The sequence below is a fragment of the Porites lutea genome, chromosome 2, assembly GCF_958299795.1.
Source record: "Porites lutea chromosome 2, jaPorLute2.1, whole genome shotgun sequence".
Classification (NCBI taxonomy): domain Eukaryota; kingdom Metazoa; phylum Cnidaria; class Anthozoa; order Scleractinia; family Poritidae; genus Porites; species Porites lutea.
Window position 1 is genome coordinate 17,133,082 of NC_133202.1, and position 15,238 is coordinate 17,148,319.

General features: G+C 38.6%; 1 protein-coding gene and 1 pseudogene across 1 annotated transcript; both read right to left on the reverse strand.

Moving 5' to 3' along the window:
• Positions 1–5,307: 5,307 nt before the first annotated feature.
• LOC140926690 (neuropeptide FF receptor 1-like) lies at positions 5,308–6,974 on the reverse strand (annotated as a pseudogene).
• A 2,685-nt stretch (positions 6,975–9,659) lies between these two features.
• On the reverse strand, positions 9,660–12,142 carry LOC140926691 (CBY1-interacting BAR domain-containing protein 1-like). The gene has a single exon (XM_073376403.1). The coding sequence runs from the start codon at positions 12,000–12,002 to the stop codon at positions 11,154–11,156; it is 849 nt and encodes a 282-aa protein (XP_073232504.1). The 5' UTR covers positions 12,003–12,142; the 3' UTR covers positions 9,660–11,153.
• Between the last annotated feature and the right edge of the window lie 3,096 nt (positions 12,143–15,238).

Below are 15,238 nucleotides of genomic sequence, written 5' to 3' on the forward strand. Positions count from 1 at the left end.
GTTCCACACTTCTCAGAGGTGTGGAACTGTGAATAGTCTGACAAAGTAAGGATATTGTCGCACTTTTCCCCCTGTTAAGAACCCCTTGTCATTCTTTACTTGGTTCCACACTTCTCGGATGTGTGGAAGGGTAGAATAGTCTAGAATAGAATAGTTGAGTTTAATGTCGCACTTTCCCTGAGTCACGAGAAGCTCAGTGCGCTTTATGAGCACTTGGTTTTATTTCTGTATGGTTTTTTACATTTTTCCTTAAGAACTATTTTTATTTTGAATAGCAGATATAACCATTGTTTCAATGCCCGCTGTTGAAAGAAACTTAAAGTTAAGAAATCCGATCTCCAACCAAGCCTTCTTCATTATCAGTACGGGTTCAAATTTGATAATTGTTAGATAACGCCATATATCCACTGTTTCGCAGTTTTTCCTCTTCTCTAAGGTTATGTAAATGCTGGACATAAATTATGAAAAAGAAGCAACACCACGCTCGGAGGCGAGCGGCTCGAGGCCAAGAAACCTCGAGAAAGAATTCACCTAAAGGTGACTCTCTACAGACGGAGAGGAGGGTGGACCATGCAAATATTTTAGTATTGTCACGTGCCGCAGAGATAACATAAATATTGCCGACCCTATAACACGCACTTAATCAGTGATCCCCCTTTTCCACAGAGAGATCTGCAGGTAGCTACTCTAGGCCGATAAGTCACAATTATTACTTTATACAGAATGCTGTATATTTTTAGACCAATTTAGGTCATGAACCTGATGAAGGAATAGAACAATAACAATTGATTTGAGCATTTATAAACTTTATCAAGTTCATCTTAAAGCGAGGAAGATAGAACGCACATACTCTGCATTCTTTACTGCCTATTTTTAGCGTTGTTACGATCTTAAGAGACCTGACCGTTGTACCCAATTGTAAGCTCCCGGGGTTAAGATTCTTTGTGTATTGTATTTGCGTTATAATGTGGCATTCACATTTAAATGATATGAAAATTCCTAAAACAAAACGTTTTATACCCAAAGGGTTTGAATTGGGTACGAGATTGAGTCAGCCGAATAGATCTATAGGAAGGAGAAAAACCCAGAATAAGACGTCTCATATATGGCACATTAAGATGAAGAATTTCAAACATAAAAATCCATAGATGAGATGACGTTGTTGAGGTTTCCAGCTGTTTCCGTTGAAAAATAAATAAATAAATAAACGAAGATAAAGGACTGACGGGGACTTCGTGACAGGGAAAACGTAGGCTTGTTTTATGGTCGGGTATTCAAACAGATGGCAGTGAAACAAGGCTAATATCTTCTAGTCATAGAATTGTTGTCTAAACTTAAAATAGCATTAAAAAAGATGTAAAACGAGTTGCAGGAATAAAACCAACAAATACTCCCACTGCGCTTTATTCTCATTTCATACATAGGAGTGTAACTAAGGAAAGAATGTCGAGGGATTCGTGACTGGGGGGAAAGTGAGACAATATCCTGACTCTGTCAGACTATTTCATACTTCCACACCTCTGAGAAGTGTAGAACTAAGTAAAGAATGACAAGGGGTTCTTAACAGGGGGAAAAGTGCGACAATATCCTCACTTTGTCAGACTTTTCCACACTTCCAGACCTTTGAGAAGTGTGGAACTAAGTAAAGAATGACAAAGGGTTCATGACTGGGGAAAAGTGTGACAATATCCTTACTTTGTCGGACTTTTCCACACTTCCACACCTCTGAGAAGTGTGGAACTAAGTAAAGAATGACAAAGGGTTCATGACTGGGGGAAAGTGTGACAATATCCTTACTTTGTCGGACTTTTCCACACTTCCACACCTCTGAGAAGTGTGGAACTAAGTAAAGAATGACAAAGGGTTCATGACTGGGGGAAAGTGCGACAATATCCTTACTTTGTCGGACTTTTCCACACTTCCACACCTCTGAGAAGTGTGGAACTAAGTAAAGAATGACAAAGGGTTCATGACTGGGGGAAAGTGTGACAATATCCTTACTTTGTCGGACTTTTCCACACTTCCAGACCTCTGAGAAGTGTGGAACTAAGTAAAGAATGACAAAGGGTTCATGACTGGGGGAAAGTGCGACAATATCCTTACTTTGTCGGACTTTTCCACACTTCCACACCTCTGAGAAGTGTGGAACTAAGTAAAGAATGACAAAGGGTTCATGACTGGGGGAAAGTGTGACAATATCCTTACTTTGTCAGACTTTTCCACACTTCCAGACCTCTGAGAAGTGTGGAACTAAGTAAAGAATGACAAAGGGTTCATGACTGGGGAAAAGTGTGACATTATCCTTACTTTGTCGGACTTTTCCACACTTCCAGACCTCTGAGAAGTGTGGAACTAAGTAAAGAATGACAAAGGGTTCATGACTGGGGAAAAGTGTGACATTATCCTTACTTTGTCGGACTTTTCCACACTTCCAGACCTCTGAGAAGTGTGGAACTAAGTAAAGAATGACAAAGGGTTCATGACTGGGGAAAAGTGTGACGTTATCCTTACTTTGTCGGACTTTTCCACACTTCCACACCTCTGAGAAGTGTGGAACTAAGTAAAGAATGACAAAGGGTTCATGACTGGGGAAAAGTGTGACATTATCCTTACTTTGTCGGACTTTTCCACACTTCCAGACCTCTGAGAAGTGTGGAACTAAGTAAAGAATGACAAAGGGTTCATGACTGGGGAAAAGTGTGACATTATCCTTACTTTGTCAGACTTTTCCACACTTCCACACCTCTGAGAAGTGTGGAACTAATTAAAGAATTACTAGGGGTTAGTGCCTGTGGGAAATGTTCGACAATATCCTTACTTTGTCAGACTTTTCCACACTTCCACACCTCTGAGAAGTGTGGAACTAAGGATGAAAAAGGAAAGTAGGGATCTTGTGGCCAGCGCTGGACATTTGTGGAAAATCCATAAATTGTCACTTCTCGTTTCACCTCAAATAGTTGCGAGACCGGGAAGAAGAAAAGGGACACTGATAAAGCGACTTTCGTATGACCTTGAAATGAAAACGTGCGAATAAACAGAAACCACAAACGAGCGGAAATATCGAATGGGTACAAACGCAAACGGCTTTTGGTTGGTTAAGCGAACGCTGGGCTGGAAAAACTTCATGCCCGAGAACTTTCTAGAAATCAATCCGATGGCGATACTTCGCTTTGACATATTAGGGTTTTCTTTGGCGGGAAAACGAAGAGTTCATGGTTTGATCTTTTCATCAATTGGCTGATAAAACAAATAACGAACACTTACCAAAACCATTTTTCAAGGTCATACGAAAATCGCTCTATGTTACACAGTACAAATTAGAAACAATTAAACTTAACTGCCTTAAATAGCCAAACGTTTTGTTTAAACTAGGTTTAACCATCCGAGTAAATAAAATAATATGTTGAAATGAATGTGATGGTCACAATGTGAATGTAATTTAATAGCTAATATCCACCACTTTTCTTGTTTATGCAACATGAACCTAATGGCCAATCATCTCATAACCTGCTGTGTGGATCTCAAACCACAGATTATATTTTTCTGGTTCTCACGCATATTCCATTCTTCTTTACTCTGTATTTGAATCAAAAAGAATTTCAAAAGTTTGATGACAACCAAAATACTTTTGTTCATAATGATCGTCCTTGTATTCTGTTGGGTACAAGATATAACTGGACTATCCATCAAATTCAGTCGGAATTTCGTCCTTTTTTCTTTTGTGACCAAACTATTTCTAAAAACGAGGTTTACAACCGAACATCTGAAGATAAATTCATCCAGTGTTACTTCTTCAAAATACCCTGACCTTTTCATATTCTCTTTCTTATTTTTTCCGAAGTTTTTTGTTAACTTCCAGTATTATAAGCGTACCAAAATAACAGTCACGACGTAAGGAATCGTCGGAGTGCTGAGGTTAATGAAAGTTGAATTTTTCTCTCTCTAAGTCCCCTTGTTTGAATGAGTACAGCATTCCTTGGATATAACCATTCACATATCCTTTCATATAAGCCTCCTTGTTCTGTGAGTCTGCTATTGTTTTAAGCACATGTTCCAGTACACCCTTTATGTATCCTAGTTCATATCCAATCGCGTATCCTTGTGATGATCTTTCACTGAGATCTTTCATAGTTCTTTCAACTTGCTTTAGTGCCATCTTTACAATCTCTTCGTCACTTGCGTCCATTTTCGCAGTGCTGTCAAAATTAAACACGAGTTCCTCAGGCTCCATTTCCCCCAAGCTTTTGATTCTAAATGGGTCCTTACAAATCAAAACGATCGTTACATCATGATCTCTAACGTTCGAGAGAAATTCGTTGTTGTTTATGATGATGACCGAATCCCTCAGTTAATTATTGTTTTGTTTTTGGACAGTAAATGATAGGCGGTTTCCATTTTTTGTCGGTTAAAAAACATGAATAATTTACTTTATACTCCTAATGATACTGTTATGTGCTTTTTTTTCATTGTCCGGAGGTTTTTTTTCCTTTAAATGCGGTTTCAGTCATTAATAAGTGATAAGTGGAATTTATTTATACCGTGAAGCGAACTAACAATATACAGGAGCATTCTTCATTTGCTTTTTAATCGTAACTGCTGTCAGTTACACACGGGATTATGTTTTTGATGAGATATTCGTAATAAACTGAGCTGATGGTGGTCATTTGAAACTTCAGTGATATAGCTACGTTCAGAATTATCGCTGTGGAGTTTCCGTGATTGTTTGGGTGACTAGCTTTACATATTATATACCAATGCAATCGCAATCAACTATGCTGGCTAACATTGAACAGCATTAATCCAACCTGTCTGAAGCGTTTGAGCATCAAATAGCGTATTGTTAGGCCAAGTCTAAATTTTTGAAACTTACATGCCTTTTCAGTTTATGGTTTTGATAGTTGAACCTGACCTAAGTATTGAGTGTTCATTTTAATAAGAAGTATCCAAGAATGACGCATTCTATGACACACGCGTATGCCATGACTGATTGATCTTCAATTTACCACAGGAGCGTAAGACTTGGCACATGTACGCGACATTTTCCGAAGCCGAAGCCTTTATGTCGTTCGAACACTTTTGACTAGTCCTCAAACACGCCCCCCCAGCTAAATCTGAAGCCATATCCTGATTACTGATCATATGTCAGTTATTTTTGGGGGGGTTATTTTAACTCCAAAAAGGAGTTTAAAGAACTTTTTTTCAGGAGTAAAAATCACCCCAAATTAGGAGTTAATATTGAGGAGTTAAAATAACCCCAAAAAAGGGGTTCTCCTGCACCTAAAATTTTTACTCCATTTTTGGAGTTATAATAACTCCCTAAAAATTACTGAAAATGCTGGAGTAAAATCTCCTTTTTTAATGGCTCTCAAGCACACAACAACTCGAAGCAAACCGTATCGATTGAGTCAATCGCTAAGACGCGGAATCGAAACAAAACTCTTGAGACCTGATGACTAGCCTCGCTTTCATGCACCGCAAAATTGGAAGAAATCATGAAGCCGTCAATTTTCAAGTCACAATACAATAATACAGTAATAATGCATTAATACATAGTCTTGGTAGGTTGTATCATCCTGAATGTACAGCATGGCTATCATATTTTAAAAAAATGTTTCTTACAAGTCTTATTTTATCCTACATTGAGAAAGAGGAAACTTCAAGCTTGTCCGTATGCGTTTTACATTGTACAGTATAAAGTTCAATTCTACAATTCTACAACTCATTCTAGCTAATCTTTAGATGGTCTTGTACCGCAGTTTGCCCTGTAGACATGATCCTTGTTCTATAACTTGGCTTGTGTCTTAATTTCATCAAGAAATGAACATAGCCTCATTTTTTTCTTGTTAAGAAGTACACAAGTTACTCAGTAGAGATTTTACTCTCTTAGCGGTCTTTAAAAAATTTACTAGAGGACGGGAATTTTTTTTGTATTGAAGGGCAAATTGATGAACACCTACGGTAAAGTTGTGGGCTACACCTTGCAACTGAGGTATGAAACAAAAAAGCGCACATTTCACAGTGTCATAAATGAATTGACGCGTCCCTTACAACGTTTCGGGCTTACCTACTTCGAGCCACATGGAAAGTAGTCAAAAAAGTGTTGTATGCACTCTCTTCGGAAACGTTTATTTGATAGTCCGTAAACAATGGGATTTATGAATGCAGAATGTCAAGGATATCTGCCAATTTAAAGACCGTTTGTGTGATCTCTGATTCCTTTTGACCTCCAAAATCAAGCGAAAGCCAGGCGATTTGTCCAGGCAGCAAACAAATCACGAACACGATCACAATCATGGCTAGTGTTTTGATAACTTGGATGTTTTCTTTTTTCTCTTAAGTGCGGGTAAGGAGCTTTGAGGAACGGTCGATCGCCTGAGATCTATACCAATCCTACCGTACGCAACACCAATGATAAACAAAGGTATCACAAATTGTAGAATGAAGAGAGCAATGGTGTACTCTTTTCGGTAATTTATGGACGGCCAGTTCTCGTAGCAGATCCCGTTGTTAGCTTCAGAGACGACTGATAAGGGAAGGACTATTATCAAGGAAGAAAACCAGATGGCAGCGATCCAAATATATACATTTTGCATCCTCATCTTAGGTCTATAGGGGTTAGTAATCAACCTACAGCAATGCACCGCCATGGAAAAAATGGTAAAGATGCTCACGAAATAGAAGATTGTCAGCAGAGGTGTTAAAAGTCGACAATAATACGAGTTTTGGTAAATTGTACTGATGTAAGAGTAGATGTTTATTGGTGTAGCTATCATAATGAAGCTTAAATCGGAAATAGCAAGATTCAGAATAAAAAGTCTGGGAATCGAACGTTTCTGTTTCTTCCTTGACATCACTGTTATAACCAAACTGTTACCTCCAAAACCTAAGATAAGAAAAGCAATGTAAAAGCCAAGTTTAACATTTCCTTCGTCTGTACTTGGTGGGTCACGATCGGAATCTGTGTTGTTTGACATTGTCTTGTTGAAATGTGAGGGCTGGAAAGGCATTCTTTTACCTCTTGTCTTGTCACTTTTTTACATGAATCTCAGGCCCGTAGGAGTAGGGGGGTCAAGTAGGCCCGTTCACCCCCCCCCCCTTCCCCCACCTTTTGGGCGAAAATTGAAAAAAAAACAAAGACTACCACTTTACCGTCGAAAATACTGAGTTAATAACACAAGGCAATTCCGCTTTCGATTTTAAAAAATATGTTGTTAGGGCTAATTTTTTTTCGTGCCCTCTCACTTTCAAATTCGTTCCTACGGGCCTGAATTTAGTCTTGAACTGTTAGCAATTTCTTTGCTTCCTTATGGTTCATGTTTCTTCCATTGTCGGTTAAAAGTTTCAATCGTAAAAGTGAAACAGGAAAATTTAGACATGTATTTATGGTCTATGGCGCAAAATCACCAGTTACTTCATAAAATATCACCAATCGCTTCTTTAGCTTTAATTGAAGTAAATTACCTCAATTTAAAACACAATAATTATCTCGAGGAAATGTTTTTTATGCAACTGTCCGCTAACAAATTTGGAATATTTGATAAACACGAGGCCGTCAGTAGTTGCACGATGTGCCTAAAATATAGACAACAAAATACAATTTGAATAGAGACATCAATCTACATCATTATAGAGTTTTTAATCATGAACAAGCAGTTTATTTTTCTTCGCTGGCTTTTTAAGCCTCTGTTTAGTGATAGGGACAATCATTTCATATGATAGGTTTCTTTGTATAGAAGAATAAAAAATAATTATGTGCTGTTTTGGGGTCTTGTTTTCGCGAATTTAACAGGTAAACATGACAAAAGGGCATTAAATTTCGCGATTTAAGCGTTCACCTCTTCATTTTCCTTTTTTAAAAAGTCTGAACCTTTAAAAAGAAATAGATAAACTGGAACAAGCAATGTGTGAAAATCTTCTCAAACTACCGTCATTTCACAACGGAAGATAAACAATGGAGCTTACCAGCAAAACCAGAAAGCAATTTGTGTTTGTCGGTACATATCGTTGCTATTACATGTCAATTGTTTGTCGAATTTTTTTATATGGGTATTAACTTTTGCGCGCGTTTAATTTCGCGACTTTTTAACAATCGCGAAAACCGCGAGATTAAAGACCTGCGAAATTAAAGCAGCAATAAAGTGGCAGGTGTTTAATAACTATGTGCTGTTTTTGTCGTTGGTCACCTACAATTACCTACGAAATCGTTTCAATAACAATAAACATATTAATTATTTTTAGTCATTTTATGAAAAATGAAAATGCATGTAGTTGCATAGGCTGTTCACAGTTCCCTATTTTTCCACAGTTAAACATTCGAAGTTTGACAGCTGTTGAAGGCGCGCTGAAGGTTTAATGACATGTTTTTTATCGGCGCGTTCCGCTCATAATTTTGGAAAGAATTTCATTTACAAAGAGATTGCAGTATTAGAGTCAAACTTTCACTTTGAGATTAAAAATTGAGATTTTCTTACGGCTGGTAGCCTCATTTAAAGTAACGAATATTGAATACTGACACACCGTGAAAGCAAAGAGAAAAGTTATCACGGGCGAAATGAGAAACCTAAATAAGCGGCTGGCTTCAGTTGTTCATGCAAATGTTCAAGATATTTTTTCTCTTCTTCCAGGAATATTTCATAGCTCATTCCCTCTTGTTTTCAGTACTAGCGTCGGGATCGAGCACTTTGCGTTATGGCGGCCATCCTGGTTTCATATGTACCAACTCTAACCGGGGGTGAATGTCAAATCTATTTTGAGGGCGGGGAACGATTTTGGGGGAGGCTGTAAAGTTGGATGAATTGTCATGTTTCAGTTGTAAAAGTATGTGTTGTAATAACTATATCAACTATGGCTGTCTTTGTCGTTTGGTCACTACAAGTACGGACACGTTTCAATAATAATAAATGTTCTTCAGCCAGGGTAACCCACCTCATCAGCATAAAATGCTAATATCAATAAGGTGCCTGGTCAGGGGCACCCAGCGATTTTTTTCTGTGAAAAGGAGCAAATATTGCCTTGAAATTTCTAAAGTTTGAGAAAAGCTAAAAATTTCTGGATAACCGTTCCATAAGTCTAAAATATTCGGAGGTTTTGTGATAGCTAAACCACGATTTTCAGAGGTTGTGTTATTCACATTTTAATACCAAAGTATTGCGATTATTGTTTAAAAAAGGTCTTCTAAAACTTTCGGTATAAAGACAAAACGTCCCCTATAATTTCCTAATGAAAGCAAGGCTACTTCATATCCTCGAACTTTCGACCAGACCCATAAGGGTAGCTGACATTTTCGGATCAGACGAAAAAGCCACCTAAAACTTTCGTGACAACCAAAGTTCCCCTAAGACATCGAAAGAGATAAAAGGTTTTTAGGGCAACTCCAAATTAACCAAACAGGCTTCTAAAGCATAGAGAAAACCATCTGAGACACTTCTGACGAATTTGGAAACATTCGGTCGTTGGGTGCCCCTGCCTGGTAAAATTAGAACAACAAGCCTGAAATATAGCAACTAACTTTGGAGAGCAGTAAGTTCTACCCACTTCCCTCGTGTTTTGGGTTGTTCTAAAAATCTTAAAGTGATCTTTAATAAAAACAATAAACATCTTAATAAAATGTAGTCATTTTATGATCACCATGTTTTGTGATTAAGTATACAGTGGTATAGACAGTATACGTTGCCTCTAATACAGTTTCACCTCTGAATCAATATCACACTGATGTACATCAATAAATTTCATATTTAAAAAAACAAAACAATTTAATTTTAACATCAAAGTGAAAAGTCGAACCCCGCTTTACGGACACCTCGTCTACGGACAGTTTGCTTTGTCCCTGGGGAAAGAACCCCTTAATACGGACACCCGTTATGATGCGGACAAAGGACACTTTTTCTGTCCCAATCAACAGATTCTCATAGAAAGTCAACCTCGCTAATGCGAACACTTATAAACTGTTCTGTAATAGGCCTTTCCTTTCTGAAGGTCAAAAAAACCTTCAGTTGACAGGATGTCGATAATCCTAGCCCTACCATACACCACTACGCGGATGATTTGAATTGTAGACGTCAATTTCAGACTTTTGGCATCAAACGAGTTATGCAGAGAACGCACAGTAATGTATAGACGAGCGTGTTTTTAAGTGTTTCCGTGAATTTAATCCGCAAATTACGGCTTTTTGAAGGTTAGAGATGTCTAACGTGACGATGCTTATTAAAAGGAGTCCTTTTTATTTCCTTAGAATTTTGTTTTAAGTAACAGTGAGTAAAGGTGTTTGTTCACTTTAACAACATGACCCACTTAATACGGACACTGTCGATGGCCTCTTAATCCCGGAGTAGTCAATCGATAAAAATCTGTAAATCTGATTTGATTGATATCGATTGTGAGAAATCGATGATACGCTCGTTTCGTTTATCGATTTATCTTGATTTTACCGATTTCATCGATTTATATCGGAATATACATCTGTTCATCTGTTCATCCAAATATGAAAACTGATTACATGCAAGCAGTAAATTTGTTGACAGTTGAGTTGCAATTGAGAGTCGAAGGATCAAACAATTATCACTTTTAAAAAAAATCCTAAAAATCTTATCTTTTCTTGAAAACCAGATTTAAAATCTTCCTATGATGGCTGATATTGGCCCGGAGGTTTGTAGGCGCTCAGTTTTTCACAGTTTAGATCTTCCGCCTGTAGTTCCGGGTATAGTTACATCCCGGAGTACCCAATAGGGTGAAAATCTGTCTAGGAAAACCGTTTTTGTTATTATGTACAAAATAAAGGGTTTTAGAGAGAAACTTGTGTGTATAGTTTCCACATTTCTCATTTTCATGTTTGTTGATCAGTTGGATGTCTTTTCTCAGCTGTACTACTTAACTTATACCAGTAAACTACAATGACGGACTTCCGTTATAAATCGTTAAAATCATGAATATTCGATAATATCGATTTGACACAGCGATTTACTTTTTCGATTTTCACCGATTTCCGTCATCAATCGATAAAAATCACATGATTGCTATCGATTTTTATCGATACCGATTTTTATCAATTGACCACTCCGGGTCCTCAGGGTCTGTATTAACGGAGTTTGACTGTACTAACATATTTTGAATCGAAATTTATGTGCATAATTATCATTATTTTCGAAACAAAAATTTTACATTGTGCGATTCATATCAGTATCGCTTTCGTCTTCGACCTCCTCTAAAACATTGTCCATGGATGTTCCTTTACCATAACGTCCGGATAGAACGGGTAGTGAACCCCATTGGGGTGGTTTAAAAGTCATGGATTTGTTGAACTCATTCAAATCGTCCTCTTCGCTAATGTTCATTAATCCTTGATAAGCCCGAGTATACAGTTCCATAGAGCGAGCTATTAATTCCATTTCACCGACTACAAAATCCGATAAAATCTGCCTGACATCCCGCATTTTTTGGCTTTCGAATTCGTTCATTTGCTCACGCAAAACCCGCAGGGAACGATTCGCTTCGCCAGATGCTTTTTGGAACTCAGCTTGTGCTCGGGCGATCCGTGTTCGGTCCGTTGATTTCATTTGCGCTTTTTCAAGGCTTTCGAACGACTTTACTTCCCTCGAGGAAAGCGACGAACTTACTCTAACATCATTCCTTGCTTGTTTACACTTAGTATCGTATACACTGAACCCTTGAACGAGTTTCTCCTCAATACGGCTGACTTCTTTGTCTCTTTGATCCTGTATCGCGGACAGACACTCAGCTAAACCAATAAGCCCTTGTTTCAATGAAGGCGATTCTTCCTCAGCATATGCTGTTATTGTTTTCGCCAGCTCGTCACCTTTGTTTCGTAATTTTGCTGTCCCTACGGCGTACCGTTGAAGCATTGCAGCGAGCTTAGGAAAATGAGTTTCGGCAACTAATATTTTCTTGTCTATGACCTTTGTCTGGTGTTCAGTGGCTTTTACGGAAGCTTTCAAGTCCGGCAACGAACCTGTAAAATTTCTATCTTCACGGTTGAGACGAGCCATTGTTTTGAGAAAGTTATCAAGTCAGTTAAGATGTGTAGTTCTTCGAAAATTTCTTTTCAACGTCGCGTGCGTCTTGTTATATTCAAATTAGGATTATACACAGAAACAAAAAGCTTCGGAATATATTAGCATTTGAATAAAGTACCCGTTGCGTTACACCACCAAGCTGTCATATGTTTTGTTCATGTAGTGTCGCATTGTCGTTGGGATTTTACCAGGGAGGGGGCACTGTACTCTTTCTAAAAGAAGCTTGCTTTTCTGAGGATTTGTAAGAACTAAAGAGAAAAAAAGGATTTTCCATTTTTAAACTTTAAGCTCTCCTCGGACAATCAAGCCCCATAGGAAATCAATGGTAGTCTTCAAACTAGAGCCTAAATAAACTAACAAATATTTCAAGACAAGTACATTTTAAATTCTTCAAGTGAAAGAAAGCTTCACACACAACCTATCTTTTTTACTTCAGGTTTACTTAAGCTTATTTTCCGACGCAACATAATTAAGATTCATTGACATGCTTCGCTTTTCTCAAAGCTTAGCCAAGAACCGCAAGTTCGTTAAGTCGGTAGACTACGAGCAGTCTCTCTTTTTTCTTGGTCCGTCGATCAAAACGCCCGAGACACGCAAATGACCACGCGCGTGACTGAAGGTGCGAGACGGGAGAGGCACTCCCCTTACTAAATCTGAAGAAAAAGAGAGACTGCTCGCAGTCTACTAAGTCGGTTTTAAGGATGGTTTTTAAGTCACTTGAAACTTTCTTGAATCGTTTCAACTTTCCGACTTCTTACTTAGCCCTTCACACACGCATTTTTGGTTAAGTAAAACTTAGCAGCTCTTTTAAGAGCTTAAAAGTGTTACTTAACAGCCTAGTGTAACGACAACTAGACTGCAAAACAGTCCGTATTTTTGCGTATTCAAGTACGTGCGAACAGTCAAACAAAAGGTGTGAAACGAGGCTGAAAACAGAAAGCGAGACTGGGGAGAGACGCTAAAAATACGGTTTTTTCTCTCTCGCCTCACACGTGTGAGGCTCGCGCGGTTCGCGCGCGTAAGGCTCTTATGCCACGCTTTACCGATTTCTTTACTGATTTTGAGGAAAAAACCGACTGTTTTGCAGTCTAAACGACAACCAATCTTTCACTTTTTGATTGACCAGCGATCGGATGACAGAAAGGGCAGGTTTCACCTTCTAGTATCCTAGTTACATAGGGTCTTCCTAGTACAGTACGGCCATGATAGACAGGTGTCTGTTTTACAGAGGAGAAGACCCGGAGGGTACTTTAGGAATTTCTGGGTGGGGATGTGCCGCTGGGACCCTGGAACCCTTAATCTATACTAGAGCTAGTTCAGCTGAATTTTGCTACCCTATACTAGAGTAAACTCCCCAAATCCCCCTATCCTAGAGTAGCTGTTTTCCAGAAACTACTGAGATCACTACTAGCACAGTCTAGCCAGAACAAAACCTTATACCGCAATCCCTAGTTTGGATAAAATCTTCAACCAATTGATTAGTTTCCTGAAAATGATACCTTATTCTAGACCCAAACTCTCTGATATATATACCCTATCCTAGAGTAAACTGCTTGAAAACCATACCCTTCACAGCGGCACATACCTATATAGCCCATATATGGCAGTACCCCCCCCCCCCCCCCCGAGGGGAGGGAGATTACGTGCGGTTTGATTTCTTTTCTTTTTCTTATGGTGAATAACTTTTCTCTAATTAGTATTAGCTATAGTGCATAGAATACAACAACCGACAACGAAAGGAAGGAATTTCGATGTGCTTTGTTGAGTAGAAGGTTAATGCAACAGTGGTATGCTATTTCGCTTTCCTTAACTAGACTATAATTGGGGGATACTATTGAAGTGTCCTAAAAAGAGACTGAGGCCTAGGCCAAACATGAGGCGAACCAAACTCTCATTTTGTTGGGTCAGACGTCGAACTAAGGTCGAACCAGGGGGCTCCTGGTCGAACCAATCAACTAAATCAGCGAAATCGAGACAGTAATAGCAGAGCTCTCGTGCGCGCGTAGCGGAGCACCATGGGTAAGAACATTGGCTATCTATGCATCCAAGAAATTTTGGTTCTGATCAGTTTACGGACGTACGTCGGTGGACGATTTTGTACTTCCCCCCTTCATGTAAGCCGGAGTGAAATGTTGCATTTCAATCAAAAGCGCGTCTCGGCGGTAAATCGTATGGCCATCCGGCCGTTTACACAGAAAAAAAAAAAGAGAAATGCTAGCGTCAGCAAGGTGAAAAAAAGCGGCAGCGAAAAAAAAGTTACCAGCAACACATACGATATCAGTCCTCCATAAAACGTGTAACTAGGATGTTTCTGGAAGTTTCACGTTGTAGTCGTGCAAAAGAACGGGAAAGAAATGTACAAAAAAAAGTGTGCTACACGTGCAAAGTTGTTGTTTTTTTTTTCTAATTAGTCTACGTTTTCGTTGCCGTCGCCGCTTAACATTACACGATTCTATCTTTTGTTTGAATAAACTACAAATATTAACGAGTGTTTTGCCTTTAGCCCTGGCTAAATCCATATATTAAATTTTCTCCTGAACTAGGCTAAATATACATTATCAAAAAAAAAATTTTAATGTATTAGATTGGTTCGTCTTAAAAAGTTCAACTTTTTGCCTAGACCATAGGCTGTTTAATAGGTGTCATTGAGTGAGGGTTCGTAGCGTCCGTGCAGGTTGTTTTAACTCGTTTTCTCTTTTGCCCTCGGTTCAGCTTTTGGGCGCCAGACGATTTGAAAACAGCCGCTTTCTACTCGTTCTCTCCGCTTCCTCTCTCTTTCGTGAGCCTCTACTATACCGCAGACTAGCTCAATTGTGGTTTACCAGTTTACTGTTTAAAAAAGGGCCAAGTTCAAACACATAAATCAAAATACAATACTGAACCTGAGATTATCAATGTGACATACTTGAGATATTCATCTTCTGAACAACAGGTTGAACTGCTTTGGGCAGATGAGCTTAAAGCGAACCAGTATAAACATCTACAATCACCTCGAACGAACGACGTGAAAGCTTTCGTTCGAATGGTCACTAAAGGACTTCCTTCACAAAGTCTTGAAAATAAACAAATTGAACAGTGCCAAAGGATTCAATTTTCTATCCGCCTTGTTTCAAGATAATAAACGTTACAGAAACTATAAAGAAGCGATAAACATCGTAATCTTATGTTTTCGTCTAGCTTTGGACATTTAAACTGAGATTTTTCCTCTC

What these genes read in the sequence shown, in the direction of transcription:
- LOC140926691 (XM_073376403.1), bottom strand. Translation starts at nt 12,002, where the DNA reads ATGGCTCGTCTCAACCGTGAAGATAGAAATTTTACAGGTTCGTTGCCG.